This window comes from Sphaerodactylus townsendi, linkage group LG15 (assembly GCF_021028975.2).
Source record: "Sphaerodactylus townsendi isolate TG3544 linkage group LG15, MPM_Stown_v2.3, whole genome shotgun sequence".
Taxonomy (NCBI): Eukaryota; Metazoa; Chordata; class Lepidosauria; order Squamata; family Sphaerodactylidae; genus Sphaerodactylus; species Sphaerodactylus townsendi.
The window spans coordinates 34,775,779-34,796,357 of record NC_059439.1 but is presented as its reverse complement, the minus strand read 5'-3'; the positions used below and the strand labels follow the sequence as shown (position 1 = coordinate 34,796,357).

The following is a 20,579-nucleotide window of genomic DNA, read 5'->3' as shown; positions in this document are numbered from 1 at the left end:
GCCTCCTTTGTCATATAAAGCCCTCAAGACTTCTTGTCACTCTCCGGAATGGTGGGGCATTATAGAAACAAAATCAACAAATTAGGCTACTCTTTGGATTATCTGGCCATACTGCAGCTTCTAAAAGAGACTTTCCAGCTACCAGAGGAGAAGGTTGTTTTGACCAGGAACGTCAGACCCTATTCCGAAGGCTTCCAGGACTTGCTCTCCTTTAGCTCCTAGGCATCACCTACTGTGAAATGCATCATGCATATGCAATGGGAACTGTGTAGACTCTATAGATCATATTCTACTTTATTGTCCACTTTACACAGGACCTAGAGTCAAACACCTGTCACCTCTGCTACTCAAAAAAGAGTATGCATCTGACTTGCAAAAGATCACCTTTCTGTTGGACAGCTCCAGTAGTGATGTAAACGATGCAGTCACCAAATTTTTGGACCTGTATATAAAACAACGCTTTAGGAGCAGATCCTGAACATCAGCCTTCTCTACCTGTCCATTTATTTTAGCTTCCCTCTATTGGGTTAAGTGGATCTATGTATATAATGTTGTAATGCCATTAAAGGTCCTTTGTTTGTTTGTTTACCACCCTACATAATTTGGTATCATCTGCAAACTTGGCCACCACACTACCCACCCCTACTTCCAGGTCATTTATACCTTGCGCCACCTGTGACTGTGGAGAGCCAACTCCTGCCCAGGTAGATGCAGAGGTGGGATCCAGCAGGCTCTCACCAGTTCCCGAGAGTGGGTTACTAATTATTTGTGTGTGCCGAGAGGGGGTTACTAATTGGGTCTGCTTTTCCGTCAGAAATTCCATTCGGTCCAAAAATCACGAAGTCCTGTTGTTTCCTATGTGGCTGGTTAGCGAAGGTAGAAAACGGGATCATTCTCCCTGTTGGGCTGTTTTAAAAACATGTTTTAGAATACATGGTAAAGTTCCTTGTTTAAGGAAAGTATCCTCCTTTTGATTTCTAGAAACAAAATTAAGCATTTGAAAGTATTAAGTATTTGACAGGCAGTCAATTAGAGGAGAAGTAGTTGTTTCTGTTGGCAGGAGACGATAGGACTTGCTATAATGAGTTTAAATTATGGACAGAAAGATACCAGCTGGAAATTAGGAACTTTTTTTTTTACAGTAAGAGTTTTTTACAGTAACAGAGAAATTATTAATGCCCGCCCAGAATGCCCGGCCATTGCCCGTCGATTGCCCGCCCCAGCCCCATTGGTGCTACGCCACTGTTTGAATCCCACCACCATGGGAACCTGTTACTAACATTTTTGGATCCCACCACTGGGTAGATGTATCGGTAGACAAGATAAGGCAGCTGAGAAATACGACCTTCAACCTTCATCTCCTCGCCCCTTAGAAATCTTTAACCAGTAAGAGAAACTCAGGTCCCCGTACAGTCAGAGGGGGATATACTTTGCTCTGAAATGCCGCTCCTTTCCATTCCGCCTCTCGAGGGCCGTTAACCCAGAAATAGGCTTGTATAAAATGTAAATTTATTCGGTGAGATGCGGCACAGCACTGCCAATAATTTAACACACGATTTATACATGAGGCTGCTGCTGACGCCCTGTCTGCCCTGCCAGCCAGACCGGGCTGCGGGCCAAAAGGCCAAAGGATTATGGGAGATTGAGCGACACCCCCTCGTAGACAAGACGCGCCGAGAGCTCCTCGCCGACTCCTGGCCATTCTTGGTTCGAATCGTCCCAGAGAGGACGGAGGCACCTCAAAGCATCTCTTCAACCTACTGTTTCAAAGGCATCGTTTCACACTAAAAAGAACGTTGAGGTCACCTTTCTGGCCCTGTGGCTGCTCAGTGCGTAGCATCTTCTGTCCACGTCAGTGTTAAAAACCTGCAGGATGTAAGTGGATGTAGCTTCCCTTTCCCCGTAGTGGAAACAGGCACTTAAAGGATCGTCATGTCTTTGAGTTCTCAATAGTTGCCAAACAGGGCCTGGTTACTCATAAAAAAGATCTCAGCTACTTCCAGAAGAAGAGTTGGATTTATACCCCCCCTTTCTTTCCTGTAAGGAGACTCAAAGGGGCTTACAATTTCCTTCCCCCCACCCAAAAAAAAACCACCCTGTGCGGTGGGTGGGGCTGAGAGAGTTCCGAAGAATTGTGACTAGCCCGAGGTCACCCAGCTGGCACAAGCTAATTTAGTTCCCCAGGTAGTTTAGTAGAATTTAGTTTCACAGCTCAAGTGGCAGAGCGGGGAATCAAACCCGGTTCTCCAGATTAGACTGCACCTGCTCTTAACCACTACACCACGCTTACCCCCCACACCCTCCACTGGTGGCCAGGGGGACTTACCAACTCTAGCTCTGCCAACGGGCATGGTTTGAAACTCATGACTTCACACACTTCTTATATCCTTCCCCTCCGGGCTGTTGGGGCACATGACCATTCTTTCCCTCCTTTTGTAAACAGAGGGGCAGTGAAACTTGTGCTCACGAGGACCCTGGGGTGAAACCTCTATTCTACCATGAAGCTTGTTGGGGGTCAGAATTGGGGAGTTGCTTATGTTGCTTTCTGTGAGATGTGGGGGGTGACAGAAGAGGGCAAGTCTTCTACTGGCTGGGCCACAGAGGCAAATCTCGAGGGGAAGCCCTTTGAAGGAGAAGTGGTCGTTACGGGTCCACAGAACAGAAGCAACCAGAAGCAATCACGCTACGGGGCTGCCCGGTTCATACTCTGGCTGGGCAGGCAGAAGGCAGCAGCGACCCCGACTGCTAGTGGTGACTAAGTCTAGCACAAGGCAGGGCCGTTGAGTGTCTTGTCTGTGCCAAACAGGTGGTTCATCTGTCTCTCTCCCTTTCAAAGGCACTTTGGAACGTGGGCCGGCGGTGCCAAGGAGAGAAGCCCGCAAGTCTTTGGCTTTCAGTGCTTTGACCACGGTGGCCCGTTCTGCACCCCGGGACCAAGGAGGGGCAAAACGGGCACTAGGGGTCCACAAAAGAGACCATGATGTAGCGGGTGCCGCTGGTCGTGGGCAGTCCTTCGTGGTAGTGGGTCAGGCGTCCAGGGTGCATCAAGCTCCAGCCCTTGCGGGGAGATTCCACAGTGCAGTTGTAGCGGATAAACCGGCAGCCGCCACCCTGTTGTGGGGGGGGGAAAGGGGGGGAGACAAGGAAAGAAAGGTATCAGTTGTGTGAACTGGTTTACAAGACCCCCTGTGACCAGTGGTGGGATCCAAAAATTTCAGTAACAGGTTCCCATGGTGGTGGGATTCAAACTGTGGCGTAGCGCCAATGGGGCTGGGTGGGACACAACGGGGGTGGGGGCGGGCATTCCGGGGGCGTGGCTGTGGCAAGGACGCAGCTGCTGAGCTGGTCCTTGGGCGGGAAACGGATGCACGCAGGCGCAGGCTGCCATGCACGCCAGTGCATTTCCTGCTAGACTGCTTCAAGTCCTGCGCACTGCTGCTGAGAGGAGGTGTAACTAAGGCAAAAATCACGTGGCAAAATCACCAATTAGTAACCCCCTCTCGGCACACACAAATAGTAAGTAACCTACTCTCGGGAACCTGTGAGAACCTGCTGGATCCCACCTCTGCCTGTGACTGAGGAGCAAGTGGGCAAAATTATGGATTTCTGGTTACCAAGCAGTCTTTGAAATATTATTTTTCAACTTTCAACCTGAGGAGCGTCAGAAAGAAACAGGGGTTCATTTCACACTGAAATAGCTGGGGATACAGTCTGTTAGAGAAACAGTGTGCTGCAGTGGCTTTCAGTGTGCCCCCCCCCCTCTTGGAGAAGCCCTCCTCATCTGCTCCGTCATCCCGTACGATGCAAAGGATTCTTGGTTGTGGAGTGCTGTGTGGTTTCCGGGCTGTATGGCCGTGTTCTAGCAGCATTCTCTCCTGACGTTTCGCCTGCATCTGTGGCTGGCATCCTCTGAAGATCCTCTGAAGATGCCCGCCACAGATGCAGGCGAAACGTCAGGCTCTGCTAAATTCTGCATACAACTTCGAAGCCTACAACACCAATATGATTCGGCCCGGTGAAAGCCTTCGACAATACATTGATTCTTGGTTGTGTTCTAAACGGCACAGCTCCATTCGTATAGACCAGGGGTAGGGAACCTGCGGCTCTCCAGATGTTCAGGAACTACAATTCCCATCAGCCTCTGTCAGCATGGCCAATTGGCCATGCTGGTAGAAACTGATAGAATTATGGCTATCTGTCGAAACCATGGAATTCTGATATGAACCTAGAATGCCTCCGCTATCATCCCATTTCAAGAGCATGGATGCTACAGAGCAGAGTCAGTATGATCTAGGGCAGGGGCCCCTAATATGGTACCAGTAGGCACTCACTGAAACTTTCTTGGGCCCTTCCGCACATGCAATACAGTACACTTTCAATGCACTTTGCAGCTGTGTGGAATAGTGGATTGAAAGTGTGTTATTCTGCACGTGTGGAATATGCCTTGCAAGTGTTTTTAGAAAGTAGGCGGGGCTCCTGCCCAGCAGGGCTTCCGATTGGTCCTTTTAGATCCGATCGACTATGTGGGTTAAAACAACATTGCTTCACGGGCGACTTCCGGTGACAAGGGGTCCAAACGTCTGAGGTCACGTCCCTATTCTCTTATCTCCCTCAATCCCATAGGCCCATGGTGGCGAACCTTTGGCACTCCAGATGTTATGGACTACAATTCCCATCAGCCCTTGGGAATTGTAGTCCATAACATCTGGAGTCTCTTCCCTATATACATAAACTAGAAACCCTCTTGAGGCGATGCTGACCTTGTAGTCGATGCCTTTATGGTTGAGTGCGATATTGATGGTGAAAGTGGACGAGTCGTGGTGAGGACGGAGGAAGGGCTGCTCGTCAGGACGGTATCGGACCATAAAGTTCATGATTGCCCGTGCCTGCGTAGCGAAAGAGAGTCATCATTTGCCTTTGCACACAAATACCAACAAGTGCCCCAAACAGGGTTCGTAACAGATTCTGTAAATAGGACAACCAGTCAGAGGAAATGTTGTGTACTGGAGGAAAGTTGGTTTCCTTCACCCCACAACTAACTAATGTGTGAGCCTAGAGAAAATTTTTGGAAGATGCTGTTTGCCTTGTAAAACTAGGCAAGTTTTCCTAAATCGAAAGAAGTAGCCATTTAATTTCAGCATCTTCATTAGAGATTTTTTTTCAGCTCCCAGTCCCTGGAGTTAGTACCTTGGTGTAGTAGCCGGGATAAAGCTTCTCTGTGACAGGCGCTATGTATTCCTGCAGGAAGCGAAGCCACTCCTTCTCAAAACCAATTTGATTCATGTGGATGTCGACAGTCGGGACGTTCTCGTAGCCGCCAGCGAGTCGGACGTCCTAGAGCGGACAAGGACTTCAAATATCAACAAGGTGGAAGGTGCTTTAAAAGTTGTCAGTCTGTTTATCTGCTAACAACCCATTGAGCAGGACTCAATCGAGGCACCTCCAACCGGACTCTGGCAAGGTGGCACATAAATTTCCCAAATAAATAAATAGATTGTTTCTGTTGGTGCCCCGCCTTACACAGCCCATGCAAAGGCAACATGATGTCATGTTCAATAAAGGATGCTTTGTTTTCTCAGTGGGGTAGAAGTTGGTGGGAGTTCATCAACCAGCCAAAATGGAAAAGCGGCAGATTTGTAGAAACAATCAGGAACTCAGAAATGATTCCTGGGAATGAATGGAGGGACAAAAGGGTATTCTGGGATATTAAAGAAGCCCTGGAGCATGCTGGGATAAACCGCACCCTCAAGCATGCATGGGTAACTCAGCCATCAGAACTGTTACCTCTGGAGAGACAGAAGGACCTTCTAGCTTTGATTTATTTGATGCCTTACATCAAATTAGAACCTGGATCTGTTGAAATCTGCATGGTCTATTCCACTGGTGGCGAACCTATGGCACTCCAGATGTTCATGGACTACAATTCCCATCAGCCCCTGTCAGCATGGCCATAGGTTCGCCACCACGGGTCTATTCAGACTGATGGGAGCTGTCCAGGTTCTGAAGTTGAGGTCTTTTACACCACTTGAAGTTGAGATCTATCACACCACCTTCTACCTGAGCCCTTTAACTGGAGAGGCTGGGAATCAAACCCCAGACCTTCGGCATGCAAAGCAGATGCCACAGCCTGTAGTCCCTTTACAGTCCATCTTTCTCAGAGGCTCCAGGAAAGTAGCAGAATATAAAACAATTGAAACACATGGCAGAGACCCCCCCAATAAACAAAGCAACAGGACTACAACTAGGAAATACCAATCATGGTTGATGAAGGGTCTCACTCCGTTTACAGCACCTTCACAACAGATGGCAGCCCTATGTCACGCTCACCTCATGTTTCCCCCCAGACCACTGGCCGAAGCGTTCAGCCTCTTCCACCAGCTCATCACACATCTGGTCGGTGAACACCGGGAACCAGTAAACGTCAGGGCACGGCTGCAGTGGGGAGAGAAGATAGGAATGGAGTGATGAGATTGCAAAAGAGAGAGAGAGAGAGAGAGAGAGAGAGAAAGAGATAGAGAGACAGATGATAGACAGATGATAGATAGACAGATGACAGACAGACAGACAGATAGACAGATGATAGACAGACAGACAGACAGACAGACAGATGATAGATAGACAGATGATAGATAGACAGACAGACATATAGAAGACAGACAGACAGATAGACAGATGATAGATAGATAGACAGACAGACAGACGATAGACAAAAGATAGACAAAAGATAGATGGATGATAGATGGTCAGTGGTGGTGAACCTTTGGCACTCCAGATGTTATGGACTACAATTCCCATCAGCCCCTGCCAATTGGCTGTGCTGGCAGGGGCTGATGGGAATTGTAGTCCATAACATCTGGAGTGCCAAAGGTTCGCCACCACGGTGATAGATGATAGATAAATAGATGATAGATAGATGATCGATAGATGGATGGAGAGAGAGAGAGAGAGAGAGCTGTATCACGTGCAAAGATAATAATTATGAACAGTGACCCTACCTGCGTGTAGTGTTCCCCCCTCCAGCACTTGGGAGTAATTCTCATGGATGTACTTCTCCTGCCAGTCCTGAGCCAAGCCAAAGAGAAAAAGATGTCAGGGTTACTCACAACTGCCACCAAATGTTCATTGTATAAGTTCCTAATCTGATTGCCCGGCGCATGTGTCAGTAATAGCCATCTATCATGCCCGATTATCTCCTTGCGACAAACTCATCTCTGTATTGTCGAAACATAGCTTGGAATCACGAGGTGCTGCTTATGTGGTTTCTAGAACCTGTATGGCGCTGCAGCAACGGCATTCTCTCCTGACGTTTCGCCTGCATCTGTGGCTGGCATCTTCAGATGATCCTCTGAAAGATACCAGCCTGAAATCTGGCATCAGGCATTCTGTTTCCTTACACTCGAAGCTCCCACAACCCAAACTCATCTCTGCTCTGCTGACAATTTGAGCATCTTACGGCTTTCCTCTCCGTTGCTCCCTTTGGGGACTCCCCGTGAACTTCACGGCCGCTTATGTCTCCCAGGCGTGATGGGGTAATGTGATACCCCAGAGCGTTGTGATGTTATCCAGCCCTGCTACTCACCAGGGGGTTCTCCGTAATCTGCCACAGCTCTGGATGCAGACGAGATGTGTTGAAGCCGGCGGTGGAAAGGAGGCGCCCAAACTCGTCCCGGTTGCTGATGTGAAGAAAGATACCCTGAAAAGGAAGAGATTTGGAGTGAGAGAAGAAAGGGGGTGGGGATTAGCAGAAACCCATTACCAGCCTAGCCTGTAAGGAAGAGCCAAACTTGAAATTTTAATTTTTTTCAAAGTTTCTTGTCCTTACTGTTGTGAAAACAGGTTCTGTAGGTTCAAAACATTTCCGAGGGGAGGGGTGGTTCTTACAGTTCCAGATTTACCCATAGGCTGGGCAGGCTAAAGGCTACCATCACAAACTCTTGGGGGGGGGGGTGTCTAATAAAGGCGTATAATATTTTTGACACTCTCCTAGGCCTTTCTTGGACTTGCTGCCTTAGTGCACTGTAGTCTTTTAAAAACCTGCAGTAATTTTCCTCGCACTCCACTTCAGAATAACACTTTCTTAAAAATGTGCACAATGAGATCTTCGATGGCCAGTCAGGTCCCTGGTGGGCAAAAGTCCTACCTGGACTGCTCACTCTCTAAAACCCCTTGCCAGGTGTCAGAAAAGGTGTTGGCAGGTGCCATGGCGCCCCTGGGCACCACGTTGGGCACCCTTGGCCTAGAACACAGGTGTCAAACTCGCGGCCCTCCAGATGTTATGGACTACAGTTCTCATCATCCCCTGCCAACATCATGCTGGCAGGGGATGGTGGGAACTGTAGTCCATAACATCTGGAGAAACTTGGAAAAGTTAATAACCTTTCTAGAACACAGGGTAGGAACCTGCGGCTCTCCAGATGTTCAGGAACTACAATTCCCATCAGCCCCTACCAGCATGGCCAATTGGCCATGCTGACAGAGGCTGATGGGAATTGTAGTTCCTGAACATCTGGAGAGCCGCAGGTTCCCTACCCCTGGCCTAGAAGAACAAATGCAAGCAAAGGCCATACATTTCAAGAGAGCCAGCGTAGTTCAGTGGTTAAGAGCAGGTGGATTCTAATCTGGAGAACTGGGTTTGATTCCCCGCTCCTCCAACTGAGTGGCAGAGGCTTAGCTGGTGAACCAGATGTGTTTCCGCACTCCTACATTCCTGCTGGGTGACCTCGGGCTAGTCCCAGTTCTCTCAGAACTCTCTCAGCCCCACCTGTCTCACAAGGTGTCTGTTGTGGGGAGAGGAAGGGAAAGGAGCTTGTCAGCCACCTTGAGTCTCTCCTCCTTCTCATCCTGCCTATCTCTTCCAAAGTGGCAGCATTCTTTCCAAGTGCAGAATTCTTAAGGGGCTGGGTTAACGTGGCCCTTCCAAGAAGAAGAAGAAGAAGAAGAGGAAGAAGAAGAAGAAGAGTTGGATTTGTATCCCCCCTTTCTCTCCTGCAGGAGACTCAAAGGGGCTGACAATCTCCTTGCCCTTCCCCCCTCACAACAAACACCCTGTTCGGCAGGTGGGGCTGAGAGAGCTCCGAGAAGCTGTGACTAGCCCAAGGTCACCCAGCTGGCGTGTGTGGGAGTGCACAGGCTAATCTGAATTCCCCAGATCAGCCTCCACAGCTCAGGCGGCAGAGCGGGGAATCAAACCCGGTTCCTCCAGATTAGATACACGAGCTCTTAACCTCCTACGCCACTGCTGCTCCATGGACCCAGCTGCTTACCTTCTCCCGCACACTCTTGCAAAAGGCCATATCAGGATCCGTGTCGACCACAGTGAAGACGTTGTGCTGGATTAGCTCACGACGTAACGTCTCGCCCCTCAGCAAGTAAGCCTGGGAGATGTAAGGGACGTTCCACACGCCTCTGCCGCAAAGGAAAGGGGCAAGAGACTGTTTAGTCCCAACAGCAGCAGCTGCCGGTATATATAACCCACACATGAATCTGCTTTACACTGAATCAGGGTCGAAAGGTGGGATTTAAATAAAGTTTTTTTAAAAAAACCTATGTCACTGCAGAGAAACTTCCTTCCTGCCCCAGCAAGACTCACATTCTCTTTCCCTGCACCAGTTCCACGTAGTCCTCTGAGCGGGCATAGTATCCATCGGGGCTCAGCGCTCCCCAGAAGTTAGACCAGAGCTTGCCATGCCGAGACATCATGGGCGCAATCACTTTCCTGAGGAGCAGCGGGAAGCAAAAGGGAAGTCGGTTCTGGGAATGAGGGTTGCGAGTTGTCAAAACAGCCCAGCGGCAAGCCAAGCTGAACATCCTCCACAGGGAAGAAGTCTTCAATTTAATTCGCTCGCTATGCCAGCCGATGCGTCTTGTAACTGTTGGCTGGCTGGGTCAGAGCCAACAAGCCACTGTGCATTTGCTGGAGCTCCAGTTTGGGCCATTGGCCACCTTTCGGGGAACATTCAGAGTAAGATACAGGGCCAGTCCACCCCTGGCTGTGTGAAGATTTATATGGCAGTGGCGTAACACCAAGGGGACAGGGGGGGTGCATGACGCACTGAGCATGCACCAGTGCAGGGGCATGGCGGGGGTGGGGTTCCGGGACGGGGCCATGGCAAGAGCACAGGGTGCACGCGTTCCCCCTCCCTATGGCCCTGGATCAGGGTTACGGCTCTCACTTGTTCTCCTGTATAAGAATCAGAAGAATCTCAGGGTTCACCATGACCGCATCCGCATCCAGGCTAAAGTAATAGTCACAGGCTTTGTCCTGGCGGCAGAGATCCCTGTTGCAAAGAAAGGGGAAGAAGATCTTGTTAGATCCAGCCCGAGGGTTATCAGGTAGGGTCATCCCATTCCTCCAGGGCCTCATTCCCACCGCTACCCATCCCTTCCCTGGTACTTACATGGCCATATCTCTCGCCTCTCCCTCGCTCAGTTCCTCTTCTGGCCCGACAAGTTTGATGCTGTCAAAAGCCCCCCGAAGCTGTTCCCACTCGGCCTGGATATGCGGCTCATGATACACCTCCTGGGAAAAGTTTATGAATGTGCCTTATAGCCAGTGGTGGGATCCAAAAATTTTAGTAACAGGTTCCCATGGTGGTGGGATTCAAACAGTGGCGTAGTGCCAATGGGGCTGGGCAGGGCACGATGGGGGCATGGCCGGGCATTCTGGGGGCGGGGCTGTGACAAGAACGCAGCAGCTGTGCCGGTCCTTGGGCGGGAAACGAGTGCACGCAGGCGCAGGCTGCCACGCACACCGGTGCACCTCCTGCTAGACTGCTTCAAGTTCTGCGCGCTACTGCTGAGAGGAGGGGCGTAACTAAGGCAAAAATCACGTGGCAAAATCACCCATTAGTAACCCCCTCTCGGCACACACAAATAATTAGTAACCTACTCTCGGGAACCTGTGAGAACCTGCTGGATCCCACCCCTGCTTATAGCAAAAGTCGACCGTCAGTCCATCAATCCAGGTCAGGAAGGAGGCGTCACTCACCCGGTTGTGGATGAACAGGCTGAGATGAGAATAAGGGTAATCGAGCAACAGGAGACGCTGGAGAAACTGAGGCAGGAAGGGAGTCGGCTGCTCGATGAACACACCGATAAGCACGTTGGGGTAGGAGTCATCCTGTGAAGGAGAGGCCATAGGAAAGGTGAGTCCATCCCAAAAGCTCCGCCCCTGGCGTAACCCAAAAAGGCATCCAGAAAGGTACTTCCTCTCCCTTTTGAATGGCAGCCGTGGAGGAGTTAGAAAAGATACTTCAGTGTGTCCCACTGGTGACTAAAATCAAGTTAATTCATGCCACCCATTCCCTATAATGAGATCTGGGTGTGAAAGCTGGACAATGAAGAAAGTTGGCTGGAAGAAAATTGAATCCTTCCTAATGTGGTGTCGGAGGAGAGTTTTACGGATACCGTGGACTGCCCAAGAGGCAAACCAAAGAGTTCTAGATCAGATCAAGGCTGAACTGTCAATAGAAGCTAAAATGACTAAACTGAGGCTATCATACTTAGGTCACCTCATGAAAAAGACAATAGTGCTAGGGGAAAGTTGAAGGAAAAGAGGAAGACCCAACCGTTTGCAAGACTTGAGCAAGGTTTCTTTTAATGATAGGACATGAATTCATAAGGTTTCCAGAAGTTGGAAGTGACAGGACGGCCCTTAACGCATACACACAATATTCGAATGGTATGGTTTGAATCTAACAACAAAGATTCTTAGTAAAACAACTAGCCCACTCCTTTCTTCCACCTCGGCATTGTGTTACTACCACAGCTGCAAATGCCGGCTGGGCTTCTTTCCAAATCTTTCATCATCTCACCGTCAAGCCAGACAGGTCCAGGAGTCCTTCGTCACACACTTCGCAGCCTCCCTCGTAAGTCCAGACGTTGGGGATGTAATTCCCCAAGTAGTTCAGTTGCAGCTGGGTGGCGGGGGGCGGGGGGGGGAGCAAAAAGCAAGTGGAAAATTAAAAACCTTTCTCAAATGGCTCTGGATTCCTTGTTACCTTCCCAACAATCTTGAAGAAGAAGAGCTTGGATTTATATCCCCCCTTTCTCTCCTGTAAGGAGACTCAAAGGGGCTTACAATCTTCTTTCTCTTCTCACCCCCCACAACAAACACCCTGTGAGGTGGGTGGGGCTGAGAGAGCTCCGAAGAACTGTGACTAGCCCAAGGTCACCCCAGCTGGCATGTGTTGGAGTGCACAGGCTAATCTGGTTCCCCAGATAAGGCTCCACAGCTCAAGTGGCAGAGCGGGGAATCAAACCCGGTTCTCTAGAGTGCACCTGCTCCCAACCACTTCACCACGCTGGCTCTCAAGACAAGACAAGAACCATATTTCTTTAAAACAACATTGAACTTGCAATGCATAATGGAAGGCGTACATTTTTGCCACAAGGTTGCAAGGCCATCGAACAAATAAAAGAAATGTACTATGGTGGGAACAACAGACCCCAAAGTCACCCAGACCATTAAAAAAATTGGGACCTTTATTGTGCAGGATATCAGCTTAATGAAACAGAACACACACACACACACACCATGACCGAAATAAAAGGTGTTACCTTTGTGGGGCCATTGCCATGGATGACAACAGGAAGGGTGTCATAGGCGACGTTTCTGGCCCGCACTCGGGTCGGCTCGAACTTCAGAACCACCTCGTCTGTCAGAAGAAGAGGATACGGGGTGCAAAACTGGATCTGACCAGTGACGAAGAGAGGGGGAAATTGCGCCTGGGGGATGAGCTACTCACCAATGGCGCCATTCAGATTCTGAAAGATTTTTGACTTGTGGTCCAGGGTGATTCCATATTTCTCCTATAGAGACAGAGGAGCAAATATCAGAAAAGAGGAACACGTGGTGTCACCGAGTCAGAACCTCGGATCTTCCTCCTTTCAATGAGTTCCAGGGACTCAGGCAGAGAAACACCTGAAATCCTGTCATTGGTATTCATTTGTACAGAATTTATTGTATACAGCCAAAGGCTGTTACAACTATAAAATTAGAAAGGTGTTCATTTATTTCAGTGGTGGCGAACCTTTTCGAGACCGAGTGCCCAAATTGCAACCCAAAACCCACTTATTTATTGCAAAGTACCAACACGGCAATTTAATCTGAATATTGAGGTTTTAGTTTAGAAACGCGTTACTCGGGAGTAAGCTTGGTGATGCAACCGTGCAACACTTCGAATGGGTGAATCACAACCCTAGGAGGGTTTACTCAGAAGCAAGCCCCATTGCCAGCAATCGAGCTTACTCCCAGGTAAACGATCTCACCCAGCCTAGATGTGTGTGTGTGTGGGGTGTGTGTGTGATTTTCCGCCCCTCCACATGACAGACTCTTTGCACACGTGCCCACAGAAAGGGCTCTGAGTGCCACCTCTGGCACCCGTGCCATAGGTTCCCCACCGCTGATTTATATCCTGCCTTGTAGTATAAACTTATTCGAGGAGTGTCGAAGGCTTTCACGGTGGGATTCAACTGGCTATTGTGAGTTTTCTGGGCTGTGTGGGCATGGTCTGGTGGATCTTATTCCTAACATTTCACAAGTTCCACCCAAACACTTACTGATTGGTTCCCCACCCTGGGTCATGGACAATATATACCCCACTAAACTTTCCCTTCTCACTGGACACAGTGTATAACAGACTTCCCTCTGTGATACACCTCTGAAGATGCCAGCCACAGATGCAGGTGAAACGTTAGGAACAAGATCTACCAGACCACGGCCACACAGCCCAGAGAACCAACAACCACCAGTTATTCGAGGATTGCAACATAAAAGATAAATCTGAAACAACAAAACATCAAGCAAAAGTAGGAAAAAATTCGTACACAGGTTGGGTTTATTCGGCTTTACTGAAAATTTCCGGGTTAAAAAAACCCGAACCCGAAATGTAGCAATAAAAATTATCACTGCTCATCCCTGCATTGGAGATTCCCGTTGCCGACCGCTCTCGCTGGACTCACCCGCAAGGCAGGATCCAAGTAAATTCGAGTGTAGAAGAGCTGGTCATCGTCGTCATCCTTGTATTTCCATAGCTGGACAACGCGATTGATGACGGCAGCGGAACCAATAAACCCTGGCATGAAAGAGCAGCAGGGATTATACCTCGCTTTTGCCAACCATCAAAGTGTCAAGGGCCCTTACAAACTCCTTTTCCCTTCCTCTCCCCACACAGACACCTTGGGAGGCAGGTGGGGCTGAGAGAGGTCTGAGAGAGCTGTGACTAGCCCGAGGTTACCCAGCAGGAATGTAGGAGTGCGGAAACACATCTGGTTCACCAGATAAGCCTCCGCCACTCAAGTGGAGGGGTGGGGAATCAAACCTGGTTAGAATCCACCTGCTCTTAACCACTACATCACACTGGCTCTCTTATGGTCTAGTGCAGGGGTCTTCAAACTATGGCCCTCCAGATGTTCATAGACTACAATTCCCATGAGCCCTACCACTTGGCTATGCTGGCAGGGGCTGATGGGAATTGTAGTCCATGAACATCTGGAGGGCCATAGTTTGAAGACCCCTGGTCTAGTGTATTGTCACCGACTTTCATGGCCATAGTCGACTAGCCAGTCATTTACCAGAAGAAGAGAAGAGTTTGGATTTATATCCTACGTTTCTCTCCTGTAAGGAGACTCAAGGTGGCCTACAAACTCCTTTTCATTTCCTCTCCCCACAACAGACACCTTGGGAGGCAGGTGGGGCTGAGAAAGGTCTGAGAGAGCAGTGACTAGCCCAGGGGTAGGGAACCTGCGGCTCTCCAGATGTTCAGGAACTACAATTCCCATCAGTCTCTGTCAGCATGGCCAATTGGCCATGCTGGTAGGGGCTGATGGGAATTGTAGTTCCTGAACATCTGGAGAGCCGCAGGTTCCCTACCCCTGGACTAGCCCAAGGTCACCCAGCAGGAATGTAGGAGTGCGGAAACACATCTGGTTCACCAGATAAGCCTCTGCCACTCAGGTGGGGGAGTGGGGAATCAAACCCATTTCTCCAGATTAGAATCCACCTGCTCTTAACAACTACATCACACTGGCTCTCTTATGGTCTAGTGTACTGTCACAGGCTTTCACGGCCAGAGTCGACTAGCCAGGCATTTATCAGAAGAAGAGAAGAGTGTGGATTTATATCCTACGTTTCTCTCCTGTAAGGAGACTCAAGGGGGCCTACAAACTCCTTTTCATTTCCTCTCCCCACAACAGACACCTTGGGAGGCAGGTGGGGCTGAGAGAGTTCTGAGAGAACTGTGACTAGCTCAAGGTCACCCAGCAGGAGTGGGGAAACAAATCCAGTTCACCAGATAAGAGTCTGCTGGTCATGCGAATGAGTGGGGAATCAAATCTAGTTCTCCAGATTAGAGTCCACCTGCTCTTAACCACTACACCATGCTGGTTCTCAAATAAGCTTAAAACATAATTCTCCCTTCATTGGTTTTTTTTATCCTTATAGCAACAACCCTGGGAGATAGGCTAGACTAGTGGTGGCGAAACCTTTGGCACTCCAGATGTTATGGACTACAATTCCCATCAGCCAATTGGCCATGCTGGCAGGGGCTGATGGGAATTGTAGTCCATAACATCTGGAGTGCCAAAGGTTCGCCACCACGGGGCTAGACTGTGTGAGTATGACTGGACTAAGGTTACCCAGTAAGCTGCCATGGCAGAGCAGAGATTCGAACTCGGGTCTCTCAGATCTTAGCCTGACATTCTTACCAGAACACCAGAACAGTCTCTCACGCATCTTTTTCTGGGCAGTACTGATAATTCACAGGCCCTGTTCTGGCAAAATGAACACACACTCCTTCCCCAAACAGACATTTTTACCTCCTGAGTTGAGAAACCGGTTTCCCACGGCCACCGGTGGATACTTTTCTGCCAATGACCACTCCGGCCAGCAGAAACTCTCTGCCGAGAAGACCAGGTTGCTCTTGAATTGCTGGAACTTCCGTAAGAGTTCGGCGGGACTGCCTGCCAGGATCACGTCATAGCTGGAAGGAGGGCAGATCAAGAGCCCGCGCTAAGTGTACTGAAACCAGCTTTTCATTTCTCAAGGGGGAGGGGACCGAACAAGCAGAAGCCCCTGGCCTTGCTGAGGGGGAGGGTCCCCCGGGGTTCAGTCTGTGCCAGGGGCGTAACGAGGCAGCCCTGGGCAAACTTAGCCCAGGAGCCAAGTAAACCCTGGAGTTCGAGATGCCCCCCCCCCCCCCCATGGGCGGCCATTCCACCACGACCAAATTTTTTTTTGCACCAGGACATTGAATTTGCCTGCACTGGGGAGTGCACTTTTAGACGCCATATCACTGGCACCAAAGTAAATTTCCAGCATATCCATCAGGAGACTGTCGCTTATGCTACCCCAGAGTTTGGTGCGAGGATTTTGGTTCCAGGGGACAAAGTTATGGACCCTCAAAGAGCCTGTAGCCCCATCTCCTATTAGCTCCCATTGGAAACAATGGGGGATGGGGCACTAGCCTAAAAACTGCTCCCCCTGCAAGCCAAAAATGGAAAACCACTAAAAATACCCAAAAACGAACCCTGCATTTTGATGCCCCCCACAAGGTGATGCCCTGGGCAGCTGCCCACCTTGCCCAATGGGCATTACGCCCCTGGTCTGTGCATTTGGTTGCTTTTAAAAACTCTACTGTCCCGAGAGACCCAAGTTTCCTGGGGAGTGGGGAGGTGCCATTCCTAGCAAGTAGCACTTCCCCCAGACCTGGGCAATCCGGCCTCCTGAAGGCTTAATCTTGACGGGAGGACACAGCAGCCAGGGGCAGGACGCAAAAAGACCTGCTGGGGACCCAACATATGGTTATATAGACAGAGACAGACAACAGAGAGACAGACAGAGGGATAGATATAATGTTGTAGTGTCAAAGGCATGCATGGATGCAGGCAAAATGTTAGACGCCAAAACTACCAGACCACGCCCACATAGCCCGGAAAAACCGCAATAGCCAATATAGTGACATACTTTGAATGGCTGCGTCGCGCCCCTCAGAAGCGACACCCATTGCCACCAACCAAACTTACTCCCAGGTAAAGGATCATGACCAGCCAGCCTAGATGTGTGGGAGGTGTGCCTTTCCATTCCCCCCCGCCCACCCAGGAATGCGGGCACACACATCACTGACATTGCACAGTATCAGGCTGCGTGTTAGCATGAGCACGTACTGCTGGCCTCTGCAATTGATTTGCTGCTACTGTTCCTTTCCCATTTCACCACAATAAGCCACAGCAACGCGTGGCCGGGCCCCGCTGGTATATAATATTGCTTATATCTCCACAACCCACTCACCCACACACCATGTCACCTGCTCTTAGTTCGGGGCTAAATAATGAATAAACAAACAAATCTGTGTAATCCTCATAACAGCTCTGAGAGGGAGCTCCCCATGACACCCATTCTGCCATCCCGTTCCGAAGACAACCGTTCGAAGGGATAAAATCATCCGGAGCGCAACGACAGGACGGCACAGCTACCCTGAGGGATCCAAACTTCTCAGTCCTGGAGCCTTGCGTTGCCCAAGGATGAATCCGGACCGATGTTTCCAAACTCACCTGTCCACAAACATGACTACCATGTCTTCCTCGTTGGCATGCTTCTTCATTTCCGCCTTCAGCCACCGGACCTTCTGACCTCCACCGACTGTCCGGGCGACGTCTCCTCCCCTCCAGTCTTCCCCTAGGCCAAGGGTCTGAGAGGCAGGAAAACAAAATTCTCATTCTAATTCAGATACTCCTGTACTTAGGAGAAAACTCTTTAGGCAAGGTGGTGTAGTCCTGAGCAGACAATACCACTTAGAATCATAGGGGCTTTCCGCACTGACAGAGTTGAACTGGTTTCTACCTAGGTTCGCCTCAGTGAATCCCCACTGCCACCGAGCTCAACATTGTTTTGTCTCAGTTCCCCCCGCTCAGAACTGCGACATCCTTGCCGCAGTTATGAACTACACTTTTCTGCCAGAACAAGGTTGATACCGCTTCGAAGCTTTGAAGTGCGGACGCATCGAAACGACACCTCATCAGTTCAACCAATCAGGAACCGCTTTTGCGGCATGCGCAGAACGGGAGAGTCGTGGCGGGCAGAAAGCGCATGTAACTGTAAACTGTAAAAACTGTAAAAAAAAAAAAAACGCTCCCATTTCCCGTGGTAACACAAGCTCCAATCACGATCGAGGAGCGAGACAGGCACCAAGATGATCCCGCCCACTTAGCTCGGTTCTAGGGGGCCAAGTAAGTTGCTGTGGGACAGCCTGGAATCACCCTCCACTGAAGGGAACCGAGTCGACCTTAGCTCCCTTTCGTAGTGCAGAAAGCCCCATAGAGTTGGAAGAGACCTCAAGGGCCATCAAGTCCAACCCCCTGCAATGCAGGAACACACAATCAAAGCACTCCTGACAGAGGGACCTCCAGCCTCTCTTTAAAAACCGCCAAAGGAGGAGACTCCACCACACTCTCAGGTAGGGCATTCCACTGTCCAACAGCCCTTACTGTCAGGAAGTTCTTCCTGATGTTTAGGTGGAATCATCTCTTTTCCTTCACCTTGAACCCATGACTCCTGGGCCTAGTCTCTGGAGCCGCGGAAAACAAGTTTGCTCCCTCGCCAACATGACATCCCTTCAGACTGCAAAGCGGGGGAAGCCGTTGGGACACCAATACAAAAAGCTCCCTTTGAGTTATATCACTGGAAAATCGGCAGGGCTGCCAGAATCCCCGTCTTTGCGGCTTCAAAGTTATGCATGTGTGGTAACAATTTTTTTAAAAATATAAAAGTGTTTTCCATGCGAACTAACTCCAGCCAAACCAACTCAAATCATTTTCAGGAGCTTAACACACTTTCAAAACATATTATAAAAGGTCCCGTGAACAAATAGAAATGGCTAAAACCCACTACGGTCATCCTGACATTGATCGTGACAGATAGGAGACTCGTAGTACCTTGACAGTGTAGTTAAAGTATTTGGCTGTCCGTAAGAAGCGCTGGTAACCTTCCGTCTCCTCTGTGGCTGCTGTCAAGACCAGTAGCTTTCCTAAAGAAAGAGAGACAAAACATATTTTTACAAAACATACATTACAAATAGAAAAACCTGCCTCAAGAGACAAGAGACCCATCTATATCAGAGCTTGGATAACAGCACTAGGAAACTCCCAAGTTCCGAATTGTCTGGATTGCAAAAAAGTTTTAACTGGTGGTTTTGATGGGTGTAGAGAAACTCTGAAACCCTTTTTTTTCCAGTCTAACCATTCTGTGATTAACAGTCAGTGACTAGGATTGTAGAGACGCAAGTTCAAATCCCCATGGAGCTCATTGGTGGACTCTGGCTGACCTATATCACAGGGCTGTTGTGAAGATAACATCGGGTGGGGGGCAGAATAACCTACACAGCCTTGAGGTCTCTAGAGAACAGGTTGGATAAACAAGGGCTCATTCCGCACATGCAGAATAATGCACTTTCAAACTGCTTTCAGTGCTCTTTGAAGCTGTGCGGAATAGCAAAATCCACGTGCAAACAGTTGTGAAAGTGGTTTGAAAACGAATTATTTTGCGTGTGTGGGAAGGGGCCATAGAAATCAGATGGTGCTAACTTGGCTGCTAGCTTTCTACAGCCCTGTGGATTTAAAAGCTTGGATCCTTCTGCCCAGTGGTGGGATCCAAAAATTTTAGTAACAGGTTCCCATGGTGGTGGGATTCAAACTGTGGCATAGCACCAATGGGGCTGGGCGGGGCATGACGGGGGTGTGGGCGGGGCATTCCTGGGCGGGGCTGTGGCAAGGACGCTGCTTTCATACGGTGATCCAGTCAGGTGAGGAAACAAATGCTGCGCGAGCGCAGGCTGCCGCGCCGCGCCCGGTCTGCACCTCCTGCTAGACTGCTTCAAGTTCTGCGCGCTACTGCTGAGAGGAAGGAGAGTAACTAAGGCTAAAATCCGCGTGGCGAATGCCAGCCAGATAGTCACCCCCTCTCGGCACACACAAATAATTAGTAACCTACTCTCGGGAACCTGTGAGAACCTGTTTGGATCCCACCTCTGCTTCTGCCCCAGTTCAAACTCGGGTTCCAGTTTTGACTTCTGCTTTCCAGACATGGATGTGTCAACCAGAGCTTGGCCTTCGTATGAGCAAACTGTGAGGTGCAGCCAGGTGAGAGTTTCCCAGTTCCTGGGAAAATGCTGCAAACTTAACAATCACAAGGGTTCAAATCCAATGATCTTGCAGGGCTGAATTTTATAGCTTCCGGCGCCCTCCAACCCTGGGCCTAAATTCTGCTCTCCACACTGGGGGTGGAGGGGAAATGAAGAAGAAGAAACAGAGAAGAAGAGTTTGGATTTATACTCCCCCCCCCTTTCTCTCCTGTAAGAAGACTCAAGGGGGCTGACAAGCTCCTTTCCCTTCCTCTCCCCACAACAGACACCTGGTGAGGCAGGTGGGGCTGAGAGAACCGTGAGTAGCCCGAGGTCACCCAGCAGGAATGTAGGAGTGCGGAAACACATCTGGTTCACCAGATAAGCCTCTGCCACTCAGGTGGAGGTGTGGGGAATCAAACCCAGTTCTCTAGATTAGAATCCACATGCTCTTAACCACTACAC

General features: G+C 49.7%; 1 protein-coding gene across 1 annotated transcript in view; it reads right to left on the bottom strand.

Moving 5' to 3' along the window:
• Positions 1–1,487: 1,487 nt before the first annotated feature.
• PLOD3 (procollagen-lysine,2-oxoglutarate 5-dioxygenase 3) overlaps positions 1,488–20,579 on the bottom strand; it is a 32,180-nt gene continuing 13,088 nt past the window's right edge. The window contains 19 exon segments of the mRNA XM_048517573.1: positions 1,488–3,111; positions 4,761–4,886; positions 5,188–5,334; positions 6,328–6,432; positions 6,996–7,013; positions 7,015–7,062; positions 7,580–7,693; positions 9,264–9,405; positions 9,590–9,715; positions 10,173–10,277; positions 10,398–10,519; positions 10,988–11,119; positions 11,814–11,915; positions 12,559–12,656; positions 12,747–12,810; positions 13,963–14,075; positions 15,817–15,980; positions 17,551–17,687; positions 18,931–19,022. Coding sequence (XP_048373530.1) covers positions 2,956–3,111; positions 4,761–4,886; positions 5,188–5,334; positions 6,328–6,432; positions 6,996–7,013; positions 7,015–7,062; positions 7,580–7,693; positions 9,264–9,405; positions 9,590–9,715; positions 10,173–10,277; positions 10,398–10,519; positions 10,988–11,119; positions 11,814–11,915; positions 12,559–12,656; positions 12,747–12,810; positions 13,963–14,075; positions 15,817–15,980; positions 17,551–17,687; positions 18,931–19,022 — 2,111 coding nt within the window. The 3' untranslated portion in view covers positions 1,488–2,955.